This window comes from Tiliqua scincoides, chromosome 1 (assembly GCF_035046505.1).
Source record: "Tiliqua scincoides isolate rTilSci1 chromosome 1, rTilSci1.hap2, whole genome shotgun sequence".
In the NCBI taxonomy this organism is placed as follows: domain Eukaryota; kingdom Metazoa; phylum Chordata; class Lepidosauria; order Squamata; family Scincidae; genus Tiliqua; species Tiliqua scincoides.
The window spans coordinates 137,347,470-137,370,339 of NC_089821.1; the positions used below are offsets into that span (position 1 = coordinate 137,347,470).

Genomic DNA, 22,870 nt, shown 5'->3' on the forward strand with positions numbered 1-22,870 from the left:
TACAGGGTGCTATAGGCTTATACCATAGTCTTTCGAGACTGAAGGTTGCCAACCATTCATTGGGCATAACAAAGTAAAAGTTGGCCACTGGGTTTTTTTTTGGTTACTGATTTGTTTTATGGTTAAAAGAAAGCTAATGGGGTTTAAACCAACCCAAGTGATGCCACACTGCATTTAGGTCGTGTATATGATATTGTAATTTATTCTGCATGGGCTGGTATGGGAAGAGGTCCGTCATGGGGGTGATGTGATGAGCTCTTGCACTGCAAACCCTAGTAACACCTCCGAAACAGGCTTCACACCTATTCAGGGCAAGCTTCACACAAGATTCTGGACTGACTTGTTTCCTCTCACTGATAGTTCAGAAGACTCATTATCTGGAGTAATTGGTTTATGAAGTGAGCAACTTACTGCAGAGCCTGTCCTCGCAGTTGCTTGGGCAGTCACCACATGGTGGCCCTTTCCTGTAAGGTGTTAACTCTTCTCCTCGTACGTTTCCCCTGAAATCACACAGCAGTGTAATATGTTCATCATCAAAGTACAGTTGTGTTTTTTTTAAACATAAGTAAGATTTGCTAAGGAACAATTTCGATATCTTACAAAAAAGTCATTCCATGTCTCCATGCTTTTGTCGGTACAACGTGCGTCTGTCTTTGCTCATGATTTGTTCCCTTAAATCACGTCCAGTGTAATTAGTCCATTGTCTTTCGCTCATTCATCAGTTTGTTTCCTATTTGTTTTCCTTTGGTTTCACTCAGGGAATCTATTCCAGTCGTCCTACTTCCATGAGGTAAAGGGGCTTTAGTATTTTGCCTTCTTTGTGGTTCTGATTCTGATAACAAACTTGTTTGTTTATTATTTCATCCTTGGTAACATGAAAGTGTAAAATTACCAAGGAAGTCCAACACAGGCCCAACTGATGTTAAAAAGGGAGACTTCTAAAAACTGAGAGGACTAGTTGAAAAAGAGTGTCAACATTTTCCGAAACTCTCACAGGCTCTTTAAATGGACAATAATGGAAGCTCAGCAAGAGTGCGTACCGCCTCTGATTGACTCAGGGTGCAGTTCTAACTTTGTGCTGGTACAGCCAGGCTGCATGGCCTGTGCTTTCTCCAACACAGGGTTGGAGGCTGCTGGAGGACCTCAGGGGAAAGGGATATTTTTCCTTTACCCCATGTAGTACTCCAGCCTGCTCTATGGGGCTACTCAGATCTGTGCCAGCTATTTAGCTGGTGCAAATCTGAGCAGCACCTGCAATGCTGCCTGGGTTGGGGATGGGGTTGGGAAACAGTGCATCCTGCCACCACCAATGCACCCCCTCCTGGGCCTGATTCTCTCCCGTTCCACTCAGAAACACCTTTCCCCACCCCTGGAATGCCCTCCTGCCACCCTCTGCACTGGCCAGTGCAAACTCACCTCCTCTAACGGGTGCAGGGGCTGGATCAGGTCCTGGCGAGCTGGCGCTGGTCTCTGTGCTGGCCCAGTCAAGTTCTGAGCTGGTGCAAATGTGCCTTACGGCACATTTACAACACTCAGGAGGCAGCACAGGAGGCCTGCACCACCTCAGTCAAAGGTTTGGACTGGGCTGCCTTTGAGTTGTCCAAGTTCTTCATGGCCGGGGGGAAAGAACTTGAATACATTCTAAATTCATCTGAATGCTGTATTTTTGCAGGTTGCTCATCTGTAATCAGCATCAGGACCTTGAGTTGTGCCTGGAATGAGACTGGGAGCCTGTGCAACTGTTAAGACATACATGATGCGATTCATTGACCAGGTAGTAACCTGGTGATCATGTTTTGAACTGCCGTTTCTGAACAGTCTTCAAAAGTGCCCTTCTGGAAAATACATTCTTTATGTGAAATACAGTACCATCCAGACAACAGTGAAACTGACCTCCCCAGAAAGATGAACGATCTACCAACAGTTTCTCATCCGCACTGAGATTCGGTTTTTTGGGGCCTCATCAATCCGCAACTGAAGCCAGACACCAATTTAGCATGTCCAACCACCCCATCTGAATTAAATGCAGAGCTAGGTGTCATAAGCATGAGGATGACACTTCACTCAAATCCCATGTTGAGAAAGCATGGAGGACAAAATGCAAACCTGCAGGCAACAGCATAAATTCTACACAGCCAAGTAGAAATTCTCAGCATCACCTTTTGAAACTGGCCTTTTAGATAGAAATGGAACCACTGAAACACAGTGTCATCAATTCCCTATCGAGATGGATACCATGGTTGATAGTATCTAGGACAGGGGTGTCCAAAGTTTTTGGCAGGAGGACCACATCATCTCCCAACACTGTGTCAGGGGCCGGGGGGAAAAAGGAATTAATTTACATTTAAAATTTGAATAAATTTACATATGTTTACATAAATGAATATATTAAAGATGAACTTATATCAATGAATGAAGGTCTTGCAATAGCTCAAGGCCTATAAAAGGCCTTGCATGAAGTATGGCTGGCCTTTCCTTTGCTGCTGCTACTGCATCACAGATGTGAAACAGCAAGCAGTGGAGGGAGCCCTCATCCACAGCTCACGCGAGACATCAAACAGTTGCCCTCATGCTGAGAGCAGTTGCGTTGAGCCAGTGCGGGCTCCAACAAATCTCCGGAGGGCCAGAGGCTCATTGGAGACTGGGGGCTCCCTGAGGGCCGCACTGAGAGCCCTCGAGGGCCGCAAGTGGCCCCAGGGCCAGGCACCCCTGATCTAGGAGAATGAATGAACAAGGTCATGCTTCCCTTTATGCTATCATTGGTTACCCATCAGGTTGACTAAGTGCCCAATCCTATCCAAATTTCCAGCACTGTTGCAGCCACAATGCAGCCCTGAGGAACAAACATTCCCTTATCTTGAAGAGGCCTCTGTGACTGCCTCCCCACCATAGGATGCAGCACACGCCCCATTCACACTACTGCACCAGCACTGGAAAATTGGACAGGATTGTGCCCTAAGACACTAAGTGTGCTAAAACCAAGCCTAAACTACATTGAAATGAATACAGATGACGTCTCCTCCAAGAGTGCATGGACTTGCTGAAGCACCCTGCCTAAGAAAGAGATATTAATGACTAACTACCCATAGCTGCTCTGATATTCTAGGTCGAGAGAGAGCCTCACTAATTTTTTCAAGGCAGACAGAACCACTTCCTCTTGTAAGAATGAATGTACTATTTTCTGGACCCAACCAATCAATAAACAGGGTTAACAGCACAGAGAAGAGTGGGCACCCTTGGCTTGTTCCTCCAATCACATTTCATTCAGATATATCATGGCTTTGAAGGTTTTGCAGCTTGCTGAAACTCAATCACAGATATCCATTGTACAAATATTAAATTAGAATCTTATAGTCTGCTGGGTCACATGATTTCCCCCAAAGAGATTTTGTGATAAATGGTTACAATTCAGAAGTGTTTTATGGGTGTTAGAGACCCAAAATTAAAAGTGAGCTCCTCCAACCATGAGAGCTGACTCAGGGCCCAATGCCATCCAATTTTCCAGTGTCGCTGCAACTGTGCCAAAGCATGCACTGCATCCTTTGGTGGGGAGGCAGTCACAGAAGCCTCCTCAAGATACAGGAACATTTGTTCTCTTACCACGGGGTTGCATCGCAATTGTACCACTGCTGGAAAGTTGGATGGGATTGGGCTCTCATTCATTTGACAGGACAGCAGATGGCAGGTTGGTTCTTTTGTACTGCTCACAGATCTACTTCCTCTGTTTCAGTGAATGGAGCAGCTCCATCACACTGTGTACCTTCTGTGTACATTTGAGAGCATGTGGGGCTTTTGAACAAAGTGTATTAAAAGCATTTTATTTAGAATAGATACTTACGCAGGACAGTAACGGCAGATATAGAAGTAAGTATATTCATTTTGTGGGCAGTAGGCGAGTCCACATCCAACCTCGTGTGTGTTATACCAAATGAGCTATGAATGTACAGCAAAAATCCATTTTATTGCAGAGTTCAAGTTGCCATTGCAGCAAATGTTATTTGTTTGTTTAGCAATTTTATTATCCCATATTTCAGCCCCTGGAGGGCATCCAGGAGGCTCACAAACAACATATCAATTCTTACAACTCTCTTTCCATATGATGCAGTAAAAATGCAAAATTCATCAGAACTTGTTCCATCTATTAAAAACATAAAGCTAGTTGGACCTGGTCTGAACGTAATGCTTTGGAGTGTCTTCAGTAATTCTAGTTCTGACTGGAAAGTGCCAAAACAAAATGCCCAGTGCTTTTGCATTCTGACTAGTCATAGCTAGAATCTCCAAAGATTCTAATTGGTTAGAACCTGAATCTCCAAAGACACTTGGCACTTTCACATTTTTACGCACAGTGACAGATTTTGGGTTTTGACAGTAACATATATATTTCTATCTCATTTTCAGTAAGAGCATAAGGGCCCGATCCAAGCAGGCCACACCAGTTCAGCTCCAGCATGCACTGTTGCAAACTTGTGACTACACCAATCCAGCACTGGAACAGGCTCAGTGTAAGCTTGTGCTGAGCTAGTGCCAGGCGGAGGATGGTAGAGCTCTGGGTGAGTGCTAGGCAGGGGAGAGAGGTAAGTCTGGGCAGAGGGAAGCGTTCTGGGGTGGGGGAGGGAAGGGGGAAGGCGTGGCAAGGAGAACAGGGAGAGGGGTGGAGATTGCCTTTCTGCCATATCCTAACCCCTTTCTAGGCCCAGGAGACCTGACACAGGTCTCCCTGAATCTTCACCAAACCAATAGTGGGTACGGATCCAAAGAGACCCATCAGGGCCACCTGGGCTTACACGGGGTAAGGGAATGTAACTTCCTTTATCCCGAGTAGCCCCAGCGCTGCTTGTCAGCCCAGCTGGATGCAGCAGTAGCCATTTTGGTGCGGCCTCAGCCCCGGGTGCAGGAAAACATAGGATTGGGCTATACAACTGTAATCATAGATGCACCTCTCTGGGAATGATGTCAGTGGAACTTGCTTCCAAGTATACACATATAGGATTGCACTGGAAGAGTATTAAGGTTCTTAAAGTGAACAAGCCCTTCACATGAACAGAGTCTTAGACAAGAGTCAAGACAATGATGGACTTTCCATGCAAGCACTAGGTCTTCTTTCTTCCCCACTTTTTTCTGGCCCCAAACCACAACAAACAAAGCACTTCTGAAATTCATGGCACCTTAGGAGGAGCCTGTCTTCTAGCATAATGAACACAGGACAGAAGAACAACGGAAGGTGGGGGGGGAGTAACCCAAGGTTTATGCAGAAATGCATCTAAGCATGTCAGATGCTTATTGTGCTTAAGCTCTTACCTGAGTGTAGCTATAAAAGTCTTTCCTTGGGTTAACTGCCCCATAGCCATATCGGAAATTGGACGCTTTGCTAAACCACTTTGTAATTACTTCTATCCAGGAGAGAGGATAAGTCGATTTCAGTGTACTTTCACCACAGGCTACTCCTGCAAAAAGGAACAAAAAATGGTTTTGTGTATTGCACGCAAGCTCGATAACACTTCAAGCAGATTCACGAGGATTAGCAGTTACATTTACTCAGCACTTTGCACCAGTATCGATGTTGGACGACAGCAAAAACCTAATTACGTAGTAGCCTAATGTGTTTCCATGAAGACTATGCAGTTGATGATTGTTTAAAAATAAAGTGAAATGTCAAAAAAATGAAGAAAAAGTGCTCAGGACCCAAAAACCTCTCCAATTTTCCAAGGCCATCCATCTCCCAGGGGTATTCTTTCAATAAGAGAACTAGTAGGCTCTGGAGCCTGAGCAGATGAATGAACTGCTTACACCTTTCCCTCCTAACTTTTTTTGTCCTCAAAATACCCTACCTAAGTAATTTCTCCCTATGGTGGCAAACATACTTTTTGCGATACGATGTGCAAAGCAAGTATTAGTCTCTTCGCTAAACTTACCACGCAGATACCTCTGCTTCATAGCGCTGCGTCTTCCTGTACATTTCTCAGCCCATTTTCGAGCAGCCGTAGCAGCTTCCTTGCTCCATGTCTTGACCAAGCAAAGTAACAAACATTACCATTTAGCGACATAAAGACAGACACCCCAGTAGTATGTGTACAGTAGAACTAAAATCCTACGGTTTAGTGATTTTATGGGAACGAAGAGACTCCCTCTCATACATCTGATGCAATCCTATACTGCTGAAATGGGAGTTTGAATGGCATAGGGTACATGGTATGCCCTTGGATGCGGACACAAAGACAGCTATGCCAGTGCAAAGGCTTTCTCACCGACATAGCTCCAGTTCTGCTGATGGGCATGTGGAGGTACATGAGAGCAAAGCTGCATCCATGCACCTCCAATGCAACTACCACCAGTTTAAACCTCCAAGCAGAGACATAGGAGGGACATAGGGTCCAATCCTATCCAACTTGTCAGCACTGGTGCAGCCGCAGTGCAGCCCCAAGGTAAGGGAACAAATGTGACTGCCTCCCCACCATAGGATGCAGCGCACGTCCCACTGGTACAGCTGCACCAGCACTGGAAAATTGGATAGGATTGGGCTGATAGAAAAGACAAGGAGGGGTTGACAGACACCACATCCTAAACCCTCTCCAGACAACGGACATACTCCCAATGTCATCAAAATGCTACACAGGCATTAGAATTAGGAATTTTAAACACCATAGGGAACAATGGGGAGGGGAAGCCACAAGAAAAATTTAACTCCTGGTTGTCATCCCCACCTACTTTCCTGCAGTGGAGCATAGAATATATAGTTCACAGCCAGTCACAGTGCACTAACCCCCATACTAAAACCCTGCTAGGGAGACCAGAACACAGATGACAGGGCATGTAGCATGGGGCTATATCTCTCTGGTCTCATGTTATGCATGTTAGAGTACAGAGATGTGGGAACTATAGAGAAAATGCACTTTGGGCAAATAGCCTGCTATCATCATCACATTCATGGCAAGATGCATTAACTCTGTTAACAATTGTTTTCTCTGAATTTCTCTGAACTCTGTTAACAATTGTTTTCTTTGAATTCTAATAGCAGGGACTCTGCCCTTGGAGGACTCCATATACAACACCCATCCATCTCACCCCAAAAGGGAAACAATGTGCCCAACACAGGTAAACAACAGAGCAGAGGAAGGAATTCCATGTCACAATACACTGATGCTGCATATCATGTCTCATGTCTCAATTCACACACACATACCCCATACTGACCCTTCAGTATTGTCAAATGTGTCTTTACTATGAACTGCGTTGCCTAACCATCCCTCCATTTGCAACAGCTAACACCAATAGGCATCTGCTCTTTCTCCATGAACACAAAGTGTCCAACCATTGCCATGGTTGGCTAAACACTCATCTGAAGCCCTTTATTTTTCAGGACTGCAGCCTTGTCAAATGGGGCAGAACACCCATTTCTCATGAGTTTGACTGCAACTCCCATCAGGGAATGGATAGGTAATGCTCTCAGATGCCATGCTTTCATCCTTATCAGGGCACTGCTGCATGTGTACTAGGTGGCGCCATTCTCCCTCATGCGCGCTGAATATGCCTTCCGATTGAAAGATCATGTTTTGCTGAAGCTTCTGTCTATATCTTGTTACTGAGTTTCTCTTTGCTCTCCACAGGCAGCTGTCCAACAGGTGAAGGGAACACAAGAGCCTCCAATGTGCTAAGTAGATCACAAAGGAAGCCCACAGAATATCTGGCAGAAATGACTAGTGACCTGCAGACAGGACTTCGTTGCTTTGCAAACTTCATGTAGCAGGCAGTGATATACCTGGTGCAGCCAGAAATCACTGAGCCCTGATACTTGGCTGTCAGATAACTTGCAAAAGAACAGGAGTCCTGCTGCAATGAGGTGGATGGCAACCTCAAATATGCGTTTCCCTTGAGTGGTCAATGTGGGTTCTAAATCAGTCTCCTTCTGTCCCTGTCATAGGTGTTTCTGGCCAGTACGCAAAGGTGAGTGCATTGCTAGTTATGGAAAGCTCCCTGGCTGGGCTTAAGCCTGTCTTGTCTGGTTCTCAACCTGCAGCTCAATGCAGTGGGCTACCAGTACCCTGGCTTACCTGAGACCAAATGTAGTCTGTATCCTCTGCTCTGTCATAAGAAAATGAGCAGGGCAGGAGGTGCAATTTTCTGCTTTTTCCCCCTCCCCTGTTATGTGCAAGGTAGCCAGATACAATGGAGGACAGAGTATCTATACCTTTAGTCATTGTAGAGGAGAGGGAATTTTGGCAGGTGCAGCTCAACATGGAAAGGTTTAGAAAGCTGCACCGGCCAAAATTCCCTCTCCTCTACAATGGTTATAGGCACTCTGTCCTCCATTGCATCGGGTCACCCTGTTTATGGGGTTACTCGTACCTGCACCAGCTCTAACACTGGTGTAGCATTTTTCTGGCGTTGGGGGCATGTCCGTTGTCTGAGGACATGCTTGTGCATATGTCTGAGTTCACAGCGTGTACATTGACTTTCCCTCCCACCCCATGCCCTGATTTTCCTCCCTGCTTTGGCCTTTCCTCTGGCAGAAATGCATTGCCATCCAAGTTACATCACTGCAGCATTTTCCTAACATTGTGCCAGCATCCATGGCATATCTATCAGTGTGTGGGCTTGTCCACTGATGTGGCTGTAGTTGCACTGGCATACGCAGACTGGGCCTTTAAGCATGCTAAAGGATTCCCTCTAAGGTTTTTCCATTAGTCATTGCAACTTGAAGATGTTGTATGCTTGTGGGATTAGATTTCACCTTCTTTTCTTGGTTTTTCTTCCCATTGCAGGTGTGTCATTATAACACCTGCCCTGCCCCCTCGCAGCCACTCTCACAGGTGTTGCACACTGCTGTGAGCAGCTACCTGCTTCTTCCACTTTTTTTTCAAAGTGGAAGAAGTGGGTGGCCACTCACAGCTCCAAGAGTGGCTGAGAGGGGAGCAGGTTCTCCTGGCAGGCAGGTCACATGGCACAGTTGATCACTGCAGTGGTAGCATTGCCACCCCCTAGGGAGTGCCACCCAGGAGCACTGTACCCACCCCCCACCTATGCAACTGCATAACAGCATGCCTTTTATTTTTAGTAGCTTGGCAATGAATGGTGGTATCTGATAGTCTCTTAGAACTTTCATTTGGATAGCTTGTAAGTACTAGTCATTCTTGTAGACATTTTATATATTTTCTAAATTTATGGTTTTTAAATTTTAGTCCTTGGCTGGTTTGGGAACTGTATATGGCACCAGAGGAAGAAAGAGGACAGTCCACAGCTGTTCCTCACCATTTCCCAGATGGGTACGAGTCCATTTTCACTGCTGCCACTATAGCTCTGGTGGGCAACCTTCAGTCTCGAAAGACTATGGTATAAGCCTACAGCACCCAGTAGTCCCAGGCAGTCTCCCATCCAAGTACTAACCAGGCCTGACCCTGCTTAGCTTCCGAGATCAGACGAGATCAGGCATGTGCAGGATAACAGCTTGCTTTCTGTTTCAGTCTGTCTGTCTGTTTCTGTCTGCTTTCTGTTTCAGCTGACCACAAGGGGCAGCTGATACGCGTTCTCCAAAGGGGGAAGTATGCCACTGGGGGCCTTACAGCATTTCTGCTTCAGGGCCCCTCAAAAGCTAAAATTGGAGGCAGATTTCTAGGTTGGAACTCCTCCATAAAGCATTTTGGAGAAACTTTGCTGGCATTGCTGAGCTGGCATTGCTGGCTTGAAGTTTACCAAGAGGGCTAAGTCCCAAATCCATAGCATGGTATCTTGGAAGTTATGAAGGAGTGTAGTGGTTATCTACACAGGCACTAGCCTTAGCTTAGTATGTTGACAATGAAGCAAAGCACACTTTGCACATGCGCAGAGCAAACTTGCGCGGCCTTGGCAACATACTGAGTCTGAAGCTTTGTAGCCTGTCAACAAGGCGATGTTATAAAGAATCATATCTAAGAATGTGATTGTGGTTTAGCTAGAAGGACTACTGGTTACAGCCAGTGTGAGTCTTAACATCCTCTTAGAAAAGTCCCTATTACACAGACTATTGACTCATGGGTTAGTATTATAAACAAGATGGGAGAATGGAAAACCCCAGCCTGTTGTGTAATGTTTGGAGAAGGAATAAAAGGCAGAAAAGGCTGAATCTCAGAAGCTTTCCTTCTGCATCTGGCCTTCCTTCTGCATCTCGCTTCTATACCTGTCTGTTGTATTTATTGCTCTAACGCTTTGCTGCCTCGAGATCTAACTTTCAAACCCTCAGAGTGTTTCTGCTTTTAAAACTCTCCATCAGGCCACAAGATACAGTCTTGTGTGTCTCCCACCAAGCACCAAGGCCCTCAAAAGCCTTGGGTGCTCCCCAGAGCAGCATCTTGCGCTGCTACATCTGGCGCCCGGAACAGGGACCAGCTGCTACAAAGGAGGAAGGTGTGCCTGAAACACCCTTGTCAGAGATTTTACAGTTCACGTATTGCTGCATCTTACCATTTTCACCATATTGCTCGCCACTGGCTTTACATTTCTCCTATATTCATTGTGTGCGTCAACAATTTCTTTTATGTCGTTTTCAGAGAGTTCACCTAGTATGGGTAAGTAATCCTAAACAAAAGTTTTAAAGAAGTTATGCCACAAATTAAATTGATTTGGAAAAAAAAAAAATCCACTGCCTTCCATTAATCATGAGTCTACTGATGCGGTTCTCAAACTCTCAGGGAGTTTGAGGACCGCAGTAAGTCCTTGCAAAGGATGGGGGGGAGGCAGTGAGGGGGGGAAGGCAGCGATGTGATCCCTGCGCTAAGGGGGCGTGCGCACAGGGACTGGCATTTACTTACCAGTCCCTGTAGCAGCCTCTCTGGGGTGCAGGAAGCCCTGTGCGAGCATATGCAAGGCTCCCCATCCTTCTAAAACAGCCATCACGCTCCACTTCTGGTTCTGTGGAGGTGATCACTGCATTTTCACTTTTTAAGCTGCAGGGAGCCCTGCAGTTGCTCGTGCAGGGCTCCCCGCACCCCAGGGAGGCTGCTGCAAGGACTGGTAAGTAAATGCCAGTCCCTGCGCCCCTCTAAGCGCAGAGATCACGTCACTGCCTTTCCCCTGCCCCCGCCCCTTAAGGGGAAAGCGGCCAGGGCTGTCAGGCTGGAGCATCGCAATGCCCAAGTTGGAATAGCTCTGGTCTAATGTATAGTAATAGTAGTAAGATCCCATTTCGTTACTTAAATCCTTATTGTGGATGTTATAATCACCAACAGGTATCTACCCAAGCTGAAATTCAGCTCGATCATATTATCTCACATGTACATCAAATTTGCCTTGATTTGGAGACAGTTCAAACATTATCCACATAATGAGGGGAGGCAATGGATGGAGCAATCTCTTGCCCTTTTTGGGTTAAGCAGTACAAGAATCATAGCAGATGTGATATGATTTCACCCCCTAATGGTCGGCTTAAGTTTCTTTTGTTGAGAAGACTGGAGTCAAATTGGGGCCATCCACAAAGAAAAAGGATTCTGGGTACTTGCTAGACTCCAGATAGTTGTAGCGCTTCAGACCTTTCACTTCAAGAAATGTCAGGAGTCAAAATCATTTAAACGGCAATTACAGCAAACTGCACATGCATTGCTTACTCTCTTACATTACATATAGACCCATTTCCTAGCTTGGAAGTCTAAGAGCATGGCTGGCCTAACCCTGAGAAAGGCTGAGGCAAGTGCCAGACTGGTGGGGGAATCCAGGTGCTACCACCTCCATTCATCTCTGCCACCTCCACTACTGACACTACTGCTCCCCCTCCTATATTCATTGGATTTGAAAAGGAAAAGGGGTTCAGAAGAAATGGAGGAGAAGAGAGTGATGGGCTAGAGTGTCTCCCAAAAGATACTCTAGTCCAGGGGTCTCTAAACTTTTCGGCCAAAGGGCTGCATCAAATATCTGGCACAATGTCGAGGGCTGGAAAAAAAATTAAATATAAAATTTAAATAAATGCATTAGAGATGAATGAATAAATGAATTGGCTGAAATGTCTAGGACTTCTCCAAGCATGAACACAGCCCAAGAAATAAAGCACGCACACAAATGGACCCCCATTCCCCCACCCCACAAGCACAACTCTGGTTGTGTTTGGTCAGCTGGGCTAGAGGCTCTCAGAGGATCTGAGGCTGGCCGCGGGCCAGATAGAGGCTCACTGCGGCCTGCATCTGGCCCCCAGGCTGGGGTTTGGAGACCCCTGCTCTAGCCCATCACTCTCCTATCCTCCACACTTTTCCACTCAGTTTTCCTCCTCCATTTCAAATTAGCACGAGGGGAGGAGAAGGAAGGGTGACTGATGTGGTAGAACTGGGCAAAAGGGACAGCATTTGGTATCTCACATCAGACACTAGAGGGTCTTGGAATGCCCATCCTAAGAGTTAAATGGAGTGACTCTACATTACTACAGAGGTGCCAGATCACTGTCTTGTAATTGCAATAATTAGAAATAACTACTAGGGGAGCAAAAGCAGGAGCTCTCTACAGCACAAAAACCTACCATATTAGTAGACTAGGGCAGAGAGGGTGAGAAAGTTCAGCTTCAAATAAGAGAGTAGTACTTGCATCTGCTCTAAATGTCTCTTCAAACAAGTACCTTCTATTCAAATAAATACAGCAGACAACCAGCTTCCTCCCTTCAATGGCTAATAAAGTAAAGCATGTGATTTAACAGAAGGTTCAAGGCGGTGACAGCTGCCCTCTCTGAAAAGTTTACTTACCCTGAGGAAACCTTTCCAACTGCCCCTCACCCTAGGAGGCAGTACACATCCCATTGATGCCCCTGCATGATGGGGGGGGAGGAGTTAAGTAGGCCTGTCCTGTATCCAACGTGGGGTTGGGGCCGAAAGCGACCCAGGTAAAGCTGCAGCTGCCCCAATGGGGCTACGCGGATCTACAGCACCTCAAAAGGTGGTGCAGATCTGAGCAGCCCAGAGCTGCTCCAGCCTGCCAGGGACCAGGGATAGGATCCAGCATAAGTGCCAGTTCCTTACCCAACCCGCTGCTCACCAGCCACCCGCCCACAGATCCACCCCCTGCTTGCCCTCTCCCTCCCTGAAACAGCTCCTTCTCACCCTTCCCATGCCCCCCAGACCCCCGCACTGGCCTCACCTGGCTGGTGCGGGCTTACCTCTTGTACTGGCTGAGTGGGGCTTGCGTCAGCCTACTTGCTTTCCCAGTGGTGTGAAAGTGCTTGACAGCACTTTCGTGACACCAGCGGGCCAGCACAATGAACTTGTGCCAGCCCATCATCATTTGAGGATTGCGCCCTTAGTATCTTATTTGGAATGGACAATAAAATACTTTTAGATTTGGGCAGTGAGGCAGAAAGGGATTTAGAAACAGTTGCTAATATTGGGGCAAATATGGCAAAAAAAAAAAAAAGTTGAACAGAACAAGAACAATCTCCTAGTCATGTGTACTGCATTCAGTTTATTCAGTGAAGATCAAGGAAATTATTTTAGAGTCTGGCAGAGCCAAGGGCATCAGTTGGGAGTGCAAGCCACACTGAATGACATGCATGGGGTGTGTGTGGCATAACTACTGGCCAAAATTTTTAAAATCTTGGTACGTTCAAATAATACCATCATGTTATATATCATTTGATGTGCAATTTCATGCAGAATGCAATGAAACAAACAGTGTTGAAATATCTCTATTCTGTCAAAAGTTATAGCCAAAAACAAAACAAAAAACCCAGTGGGGCTGGGCAATGGTGCATTACCATGCCTACTGCCCAGGGCATTGCCCTGTCCACTGCATAGGAGGAGATTCATCATAGGATGTGCTGGCCTCCCATACCAGGTGATGCAAACCCTAGTGATGCCACTGAGCACAGCAAATAGATTTTTAATATAATTTCCCTCCTTTGGAAAAGGAATATTGGAATATGGGCTATTGAGCATGCCTCATGCATTACAGAAATAAGTAGTGCTGTCAGCTTGTTGCATCTTTGATGATCCTCTCAACTTAGAAGGTCCAAGTTGAAGTCAGTACTCTGCTTGAGTACTGAGTAAGGCCTGGTCAGTGCTCCACTTGAACTGAATGTATCTTTCCATGACCGCCTTGTATTCCACCTAACATATCCTTAGTTCTCTGAAAACTAGTTGGAAAATGTTTCACTGTATGACCCTTTAGAACCAGTAGTACTAGAAGCATATCCAAGAACTGTGGGGCTCCCAGTACTTGCTCCCAGCTGCCAAGCCACTGCTAACACATTCTGCTCACACCTTGTTTTCCCATCCTAGAGATTGCTTCAGCACAGTAGCCAAGGACAGGAAGAGAATCAGAAGAAGCATTTCTGGAGAAAGAAAGAAAGAAACTCCCTCAGACTCAACTCCTGATTTAAAGCAACACTGAAAAAAGAGTTGAAGTTAAATCTTGTTGGCATCCTTCAGTCTCGGAAGACTATGGTATTGCGCTCTGAATGGTGGTTCTGGAACAGCGTGTCCTCTCCAGTGCGCAAAGCCTGGGTAAAGTAGATATGGAGGATAGACTGTTACCCATGCAGCAAATCCCCCCTCTCCACGTCGCTGAAATGGTCCAATGGAAAGGCAGAGGCCAATACGGTTGGTTCCAGTGGCGTCACAGGAGTTGCCAGAACATGACTGTGTTCAGCCATGAACTGCCTCAGGGACTCTGGCTCTGGATTTTGCCTCGAGGTTGACTCCTGAAGCCTTTTCCATAACTGGATGTAGCCACAAGGCAGTGGAGGTTTGGGATCAGAATTTTCCTTCTCTCCGATGAGCTGCCTTCCCAGGCTGACGAGTCCCATCTACCCAGTGGCTGTTTAGTCACCTCTTACGACAAGTACAGCCAAACCGAGGGCCTATTCTTATCGCCAGCCCCCAGGGATAAAGTTAAAGTGACACTGAAAAAACTATCAGTTGGTCATGTTGTCCAAAAACTACCACTTCCTCCCCATTGATTGTCTGCTTGCTGGCAAACCCAGGTGAAATGGTCTTTAAGGACACAGTTCTATGAGCTGCTGCATTTACCCCCAACATTTGGTCTACGGCATATGTTCTCATTGCAGATTTTGGGTTTTTCTCATTCATAATCTGGATGACTTTGTTGCAGTCCTGAGGAGGATGACAGCTGCTGTCAGCAACAACATGTTTGTAACATCTGAAGTCCAGTACCCTGAACGCCTAAACTCAGAATGTTCAAGTAACTACAGAATGATGTAAAATGTAGAATGATATAGTTACTTTAGTACAAATTGCTTCTAAGGGAAACCAAGACAACACCAACGGAAGATAGGGTTCGTTTAAGTTGGTGAAACAATTCTCATTAATATTTTGATGTTGTAACATGGCTAGTTTTCTTATTGGCTACTGCATGTAGCTTTGTAGCAAATATTTTCAAATATTATTCTGACATGGTGTTGTTAGCACTCATTAATTTCAGAATCCCAAAATTCACCTCCTCAGTGGTTCCTCAGAAGTCTTTAAAAATGTGGTCTGGACTAGCAATTTGACAGCCCAATCCTGTCCCCCACCAGACTGTTCACTACCACCAATAGAGTGTGTGCTGCATGCTATAGGCCAGCAGGAGACCAATCAGCCCAGGAGAGATAAGTAGAGTTTTATTTATCTCACGGTAGGCTGCCTGGTCTCCAGTGGATCTCCTCAAACCTACACCAGCATTTTAGCTGGCATAGGTCTGAGGAGAGTCAAGGTGTGGATCTGGGACAGGAAGTGGGATGGGATGCTGCCTACACAGCTGCCATTGAGATCCCACTCCTAATCCACCCCCCAACCCAGCCAGGCCCGCTTCTCACCCCAAACTGCCCTAATCCTCCTCTCTAATCTGCCCCCACCACTGACTTACTGGCAGTGGCAGAGGTTCTGTGGACAACCTCTTAGACTTTGCACTGGTGGTAGCAGCCTACAAAACAGTGGAGTACTTTTTGTGCCCCGCCCCCCCGACTCATGGTGGTAGATCACAAAATATGTCAGTGTAATGCCTGAGTAGGATTGGGCCCTAAGTATTGTCCAAACTGGACCATTTATTTATTTAAGGACAATCACAATTTTCAGCTCCCAGAAGTGGTCCCCAAGCTGACTTGCAGCAAAGAAAAAAGTTAAATATAAAATAAAATACAGCAATTAAACAATTACAATTAATCATCAACCATAACTAACAAAAAACCCAAGGTGCCAGGATAAATAAAATCAGTGGAAACATTTAGCAAAATCACAATGTCTTGCCAGACACAAAAAATATCAATAGTGAGGGGGATGGTGGGGGTGGAGTCCCACAACTCAGTCCCACAACTCACAACTTCCACAACTCACAATCCAGCAGAACCTCTGATGCAATTGGATCCAGGCCTTGTGCCATGCTTTTTGGGGGAGGCACCTTTTCTAACTGGATGGTGTTGGCAACCTTCAGTCTCGGAAGACTATGGTATCGCGCTCTGAAAGGTGGTTCTGGAACAGCGTCTAGTGTGACTGAAAAGGCCGATTCAGGAGTGACAATCCCTTCCACACTGGGAGCAAGTGCAGTCTGTCCCTGGTCTTTCTCCCTGGCTATGGGTCTTCCTTCTTTGCCTCTTTGCCTCAAACTGTTGGCCAAGTGTCTCTTCAAACTGGGAGAGGCCATGCTGCACAGCCTGCCACCAAGCAGGCCGCTCAGAGGCCAGGGTTTCCCACTTGTTGAGGTCCACTCCTAAGGCCTTCAGATCCCTCTTGCAGATGTCCTTGTATCGCAGCTGTGGTCTACCTGTAGGGCGCTTTCCTTGCATGAGTTCTCCATAGAGGAGATCCTTTGGGATCCGGCCATCATCCATTCTCATGACATGACCGAGCCAACGCAGGCGTCTCTGTTTCAGCAGTGCATACATGCTAGGGATTCCAGCATGTTCCAGGACTGTGTTGTTTGGAACTTTTTCCTGCCAGGTGATGCCGAGAATGCGTCGGAGGCAGCGCATGTGGAAAGCGCTCAGTTTCCTCTCCTGTTGTGAGCGAAGAGTCCATGACTCGCTGCAGTACAGAAGTGTACTCAGGGCGCAAGCTCTGTAGACCTGGATCTTGGTATGTTCCGTCAGCTTCTTGTTGGACCATGTAACTGGATATTGTATGACGAAAGTGAACTCTAGGGCGGGTCTCTGCTCACAGTCAACTGATTCCCCACCCCCACCCCAGCTTTTATAGTAAATAGCAAATCTCTACTTTCAATGTGAACTATTACTTTGTGAAGCAGAATTTTTGTCAAAATAAAAGGATTTTCTATCTTACCTTTCCCAATGTGTCCCTTTAGGTGTCTTCCAAAGAGCTTCAGGAATTAGATCTAAATTGTACTGGAGAGGCATATTTATAGCAGGAACACTTCCTGCTTTGTGAATGGGTGCTACCAAAATGAAAAAAAAAAAACCTACGTCAGTACTATATTCAAAACAAAATTATGCAATTTCCCAGGAAAGATGGGACAGGTTTCCACTTCAATCTATAGATTGTTCTATAGATTGTTTTAAGAGAAGTCATTAGCTAATTTAAAATATTGTGTCCATTGTATTGATCACCAGATAACAGAATTAGAAAATGATTGGAGAAATGTAAAGGACCTGGCAGCAGTAATTAGAGTTGGGAGAAAGATGGAGCTGTACTGTAGTACAACTAGAGCTGGTTTGGAAGCTCAAGGAACTTGGTACACATGTGCCCCCTACAGGGGATCTTGAGGAGAGGTGCCTGCATTTTCTGACTTTTGAGATGAAAGGATTTATTGGCAAAGTTCTGCATGATGGGGAGAACTTAGATGGTCCTTCTCCATTTGATGAAGCAACCACCAATACTGAGCCCATTGACCATCCAACTACTATGCCATCTGCAGATCAATATTGAGTCTCACTTGGGTTAACTGGGCCTCCTCCATCATGACACTGTGACTAATTATTTGTGCTGGGCCATCTCTGATCTTGAAATATTTGATAACGTCCATTTCTGTACAAGAACAAGCACTAGATGGTGCCTAGTCAGACATTCAGTTCCCATTTTCAGCTTATAGCACTGCTGTGTACATACAGGATTACCTGTATGCAATAAAATACTTGCTAAAACATTTTTGCATGTGTGTTTTATGGGGCCAAAGTTTTTTGTCAAGTGGGTTATCCAAATTAGTTATGCAGAAATGACAAAAAGACTATAATGTGGGTACATGGTAGTACAATGAAGTACAATGAACCGTGTTAGGCAAGTACATAACTTGAAGTGGAACAATAGCAATACTTTGTTCATCATAAACTCCAACATTTGTTCCAGAAAATGGTTACAACACAAGTTTTTAGTTTAGTGTAGTTAAGTCCTAGATGTTCAATTATCTGTATAGAAATTAATTTTGTATTAAGATGCTCTTATAGATAATGCTTTCAATCATATCATATTTCCCTCTAATGGCCAACTTTTGGCAGCCACTGCCCCAATCTCCTTCAGTTAGGGGAAGGGCCATGGTTCCCAAACTTTTTCAACCCACAGCTCCCTTGATCTATTGCGACCATTGGCCGCAACTCCCCATTACAATGCACTTAAGAGACAGGGATTCCTTACATGCTCAGAGGCACCCTTTCAGCTCAGGCTGATTTTCTGGTTAAGAGCCATCATTGGCCATGATTCTCTAGGGATGCAGGACTTAGTGCATTTGACACCTGGGGCGGATCATTTTTTGACACCTCCTTCTCTATTTGGATTTTGAAGAACTAAGAAAGGACTGCTGATCTGGAACAAGGATGCTTGAAAGTCATCCCCCAGCTGGGAAGAATTATGGAACTTGTTTTGTTTCTGCTCCATAATTTGGTGAGGGGGTGATTTCAAGCACTGCTTCCAGCAGTGAAAAGAGCTTCAGTTAGGCTTCACAGTCAATTTATCAGTGTTACTGCTGGAGTGGAGGACTCAGAAGATAGTTCATGTCTGAAACACATTGAAACAAGAGAAAAACCAATGATTTCAAAACAGGCTTATGGACAAACTGATTTCAAGATTTCCAAATGCATTTCAGATCCCTTCCTAAAGCAGGGGTCTCCAAATCTGGCCCTTTGGAGAATTTTATCCAGCCCAGAAGGTTCCCCAGCGTCTCAGAGCGAAAGAAAAAGAAAAAAAAAAGCTCAAAAGACAGTAGTTTGTAATTGGCATCATAACTTGCTTGGTGCTTTTTAAAAAAATCAATTCCCCCTTTTCCGTACAAATCAATTTTGCCTTTGGCTCCACAAGAATTGTCCCGCAATTCTTTTTCAAAATTCATTTCCCTCTTCCTGTGCAAGTCAGTTTTGACCTGTGCTCCCCTCCTCCATCCACCCCTACCATCTTATTGTATTCAGTCAAACAGCACATCAGTGGCGTCACTAGAGTTTGCGTGACCCAGTGCGTGATGCCAGCATGTCAGCCCCCCCCGTGCAGTGGTTGAGGCCACACCCCAGGTGGTGGGTGTGGTGATGTACCATCACTCCACCCCCACTGGTTTTTGGGCTGTACCTTTGGATAGAACAAAGATAGAACACATTCTGCATGAAATTACGCATTGATTGATATATAACATGATGGTGTTTTTCCTCCAATCTGTGATTTTGGTCACTAGTGGTGTCACACATGTCCCGTCCCCCCCGGATGTCAACTTACTAACACCTTATTGCAGCAGTTCTCAAACTTTTAGCACTGGGACACACTCTTTAGAATGACAATCTGTCCAAGACCCACCAGAAGTGATATTATGGTAGAAGTGACATCATCAGGCAAATTAAAATAAATAAGTATAAATAATTAAGGTAAAACAAATAATTAAATGAGCAGAAGTCAGCCCTGTTCCACCAAGTGAATTTCTTCTATAGCCTGCCTGCAATAACACCCCCACCCCAAAACCAGTAAGGTTTTCAGCCCTACCCAGTGCCCAGTTCAATTTAAGAATTTCTGTTTAAACCACCTTTTTAAACCAAAGGCAGGATCCACCTGGCTTTGCAAGTCTCAGAAAGGTTCACGTATCAGCTGAACGCTCTGTTTTGATCCTTTTTAGTGGGGGGAGGGGGGAGGCTGCCTTTTGAAGCACTTGTTTGGCTGCAGGTGCTTAGGATCAGGACCATTCTGGTAGCCTTACACTCTTCTTCACCTGATCTTCCACACCAGCCAAGGCATGTTACTTACTCACGAGTAAATGCGACCTTGAGACTTAGTTTCGCTTTCCATAGGGCTCAATACGTTCATCTGCTTAGAGGGAGGGACTTCCTTCTCAGGTGTTTTGGGGGGCTGCATTCATTGGATCAGGGCCATTCTGGTGTCGTTGGATTCCTCTCCACCTGCCCTTTCCAACGGACTAAGGCATGTTCACCTACTCATGAGTAAACGCGCAATACGACTCACTTTCACTTTCCACAGGGATCCATGCATTTTGTTCTTCAGTTTTTGGGGCATACCTTTTGATAGAAAGGAAATATTGAAATATTTCACTCTGGTTTTTTGCATTGCATTCCATTCGAAATTCCGCATCCAACGGTATATGTGTGTGTGATGTGTGTGTGTGTGATGGGGTTATACTCCTGTGTGATGGGGTTACACATCCCCATCCCCCACACCCCCCACACCCCCCACACAGTGGGGTTACACTGTGTGATGGGGTTACTCCTAACCACCACGATTTTAGAATGTCACCCCCTCAGTGCGCATCACCCAGTGTGGACCGCACCCCCCAGTGAAGCCACTGCAGCACATCATATCTCCATGTGTGTATTATTTATTTATTTTCTGGCCCTTGATACCATGTCAGATATATGATATGGCCCTCATGCTGAAATGTTTGGAGACCCCATCCTAAAGGGAAACTGAGTATTAGTTTTAAAAACTAATTAAGCAATGAGAATGTAGAAAGTACAATACAGAACATATCTTTCCAATATAATCCATATCCATGTGAATCTGCATTCACAGTAGGAGAAAGTTATGAGTGCGGGGGAGGGCTATTCTAGTCATCCTATTCATATATTCATCTATTACCTGCTGGTCCTTCTTTCAATGAAGAAAGAACCAACAAGCTGGAACACGGGCAGCCCAATATATTTAGTATATTTAGCATTCAGCATATTATTAATTAAAATATTTCCATGGCACCCCAGGATGCTTTTTGTGGTGCAGTGGGGCATTGTGGGACACACTTTGGGAACCACTGGGGAAGAGGATTGATGTCAAAGTCGTAACAGACGCAATACATTCTGCTATATTTGTGGTGAGTGTACGCTTGTTCATCAGAGATGCTTAATGACCGCTCTTGTGAAGAAAGCATATCACCTGTACTTCAGCAGTAAAATTGGTGATCAAGACAAGGAATGGGCGCCTCACATTTGTTGTGTGACATGTGCTGTCTGCCTGAGAGCTTGGCTCAGAGGCACTTGAAAGGCACTTGCTGTCCAGATGATATGGCGAGAACAGAAAGACCATGTGACGGACTTTTACTTCCGTTTGACTAATGTGTCTGGTTTCTCTGCCAAAAACAAGAAGTCAATTGAATACCTTAATCTGCCTTCAGCAATGAGATCCGTGCCACATGACGACAGTCTTCCAATTCTGAAACCACCAGAGGAACGGACCTTAGGCGAACCAAATGAAGAAACTGAAATGCAGGGAACTGGCAGTGACTTTGATCCGGATTTTGAACTGTGGTCCTCAGGCGATCCACATCTCATAACACAGTCAGAATTAAATGATCTGGTCAGAGATTTGGGTCTGTCAAAAGCAAAAGCCGAATCGCTGGGTTCGAGATTGCAGGAATGGTGTTTGCTGTCACCAGGTACGAAAATTTCTGTTTTTTGAAGCTGCCAAGATGATATAACCAAATTCTTTGCAAAAGTTGTTTGTCCTTGGAAATCACGGTGCTATCAGTGACAAACATGGTGAAAGGTTTCACCTGGACATTGCTACAATGGAAAAACGATATCAGGGCAACTGGAATCCGTCAATGCTTGCTGTTGGACACTGCAATGTGATGCACCAGGATTGGATACAAACGAAAATCAGGAGCAAAACACCTTTAATTATGTTGAACTTAGAAACTTAAACACGATTAAATACGTTATTGCTGGTAAACAGTTAACTGTCTGTTTCTCAGAATTCCTACGTGATGCAGCAAAACCAAAAGTATATTTGTGCATACCCACCAGGTAGCTGTCACAATCAGCAAAAACTTTTCAGGAAGCAAAACTTTTCACAAAAATTGTTGTGCAGTGAATCTCTTCTTCTTCAGACTGAATATACATTAATCAAAAAATAGCAAAAAAGAGGTATGTGTTTTGAGACACAGGAAAAATATCTGTGTGTGGACCATGATGCAATTTCAAAAATGTAGAAGATATAATTTCAAAATTAAAATGTTTCTTTCATGACTCATTAGATGGTATATATGACATGGAATCATGCTATGTGTGGGCAAAAGAGGCCCAATTTATGTTGGTACTGACCCCCCACAAAATAACATTTGGCCTCTACATGCAGCAAACAGTACATTGCTGAACCCTCTAAGAGCCCAATCCTGTGCTCAGTGGCACAGCTCCGTGCCGGGCTCACTGCCTCACTGCCGGGCTCCCACCTGTGCTAGCCAAACCGGATCAGACTGGACCGGACCCATGCTAGCTCCTGGACTGCTGAGCCGCAGCACGGTAAGCAGGGGTAAGGACAGGGGCAAGGAGGAGGCGTTCTGGGGAGGGGGGAAGGCGGCAGGGGGTGGAGAGAGGGCAGGGGGAGGTGTGCCGGGGGCGGGCTGGAGGCCCAGGGGAGGGAGGCGGGATCCAAGGCGCTCGTGTAGGGCTCCATGCCCTACACGAGTGCCTTTACACAAGTAAAGTGAGTAGCCCCATTGCAGATCTGCTTACATTACCTGGGAGAAGGGGATGAAAGTCCTCTTCTCCCGAGGCGCCTCCCGCGGT

At 45.5% G+C, this 22,870-nt stretch overlaps 1 protein-coding gene across 1 annotated transcript in view; it reads right to left on the bottom strand.

Annotated features, from left to right (window-relative positions):
• Positions 1-391: 391 nt before the first annotated feature.
• LOC136645875 (cysteine-rich venom protein 2-like) overlaps positions 392-22,870 on the bottom strand; it is a 47,976-nt gene continuing 25,497 nt past the window's right edge. Inside the window, exons 4-6 of the mRNA XM_066622328.1 lie at positions 5,299-5,444; positions 3,839-3,933; positions 392-500 (exon numbers count right to left, since the gene is read on the bottom strand). Of these exons, the coding sequence (XP_066478425.1) occupies positions 392-500; positions 3,839-3,933; positions 5,299-5,444 (350 nt within the window). The remainder of the gene's footprint in view (positions 501-3,838; positions 3,934-5,298; positions 5,445-22,870) is intronic.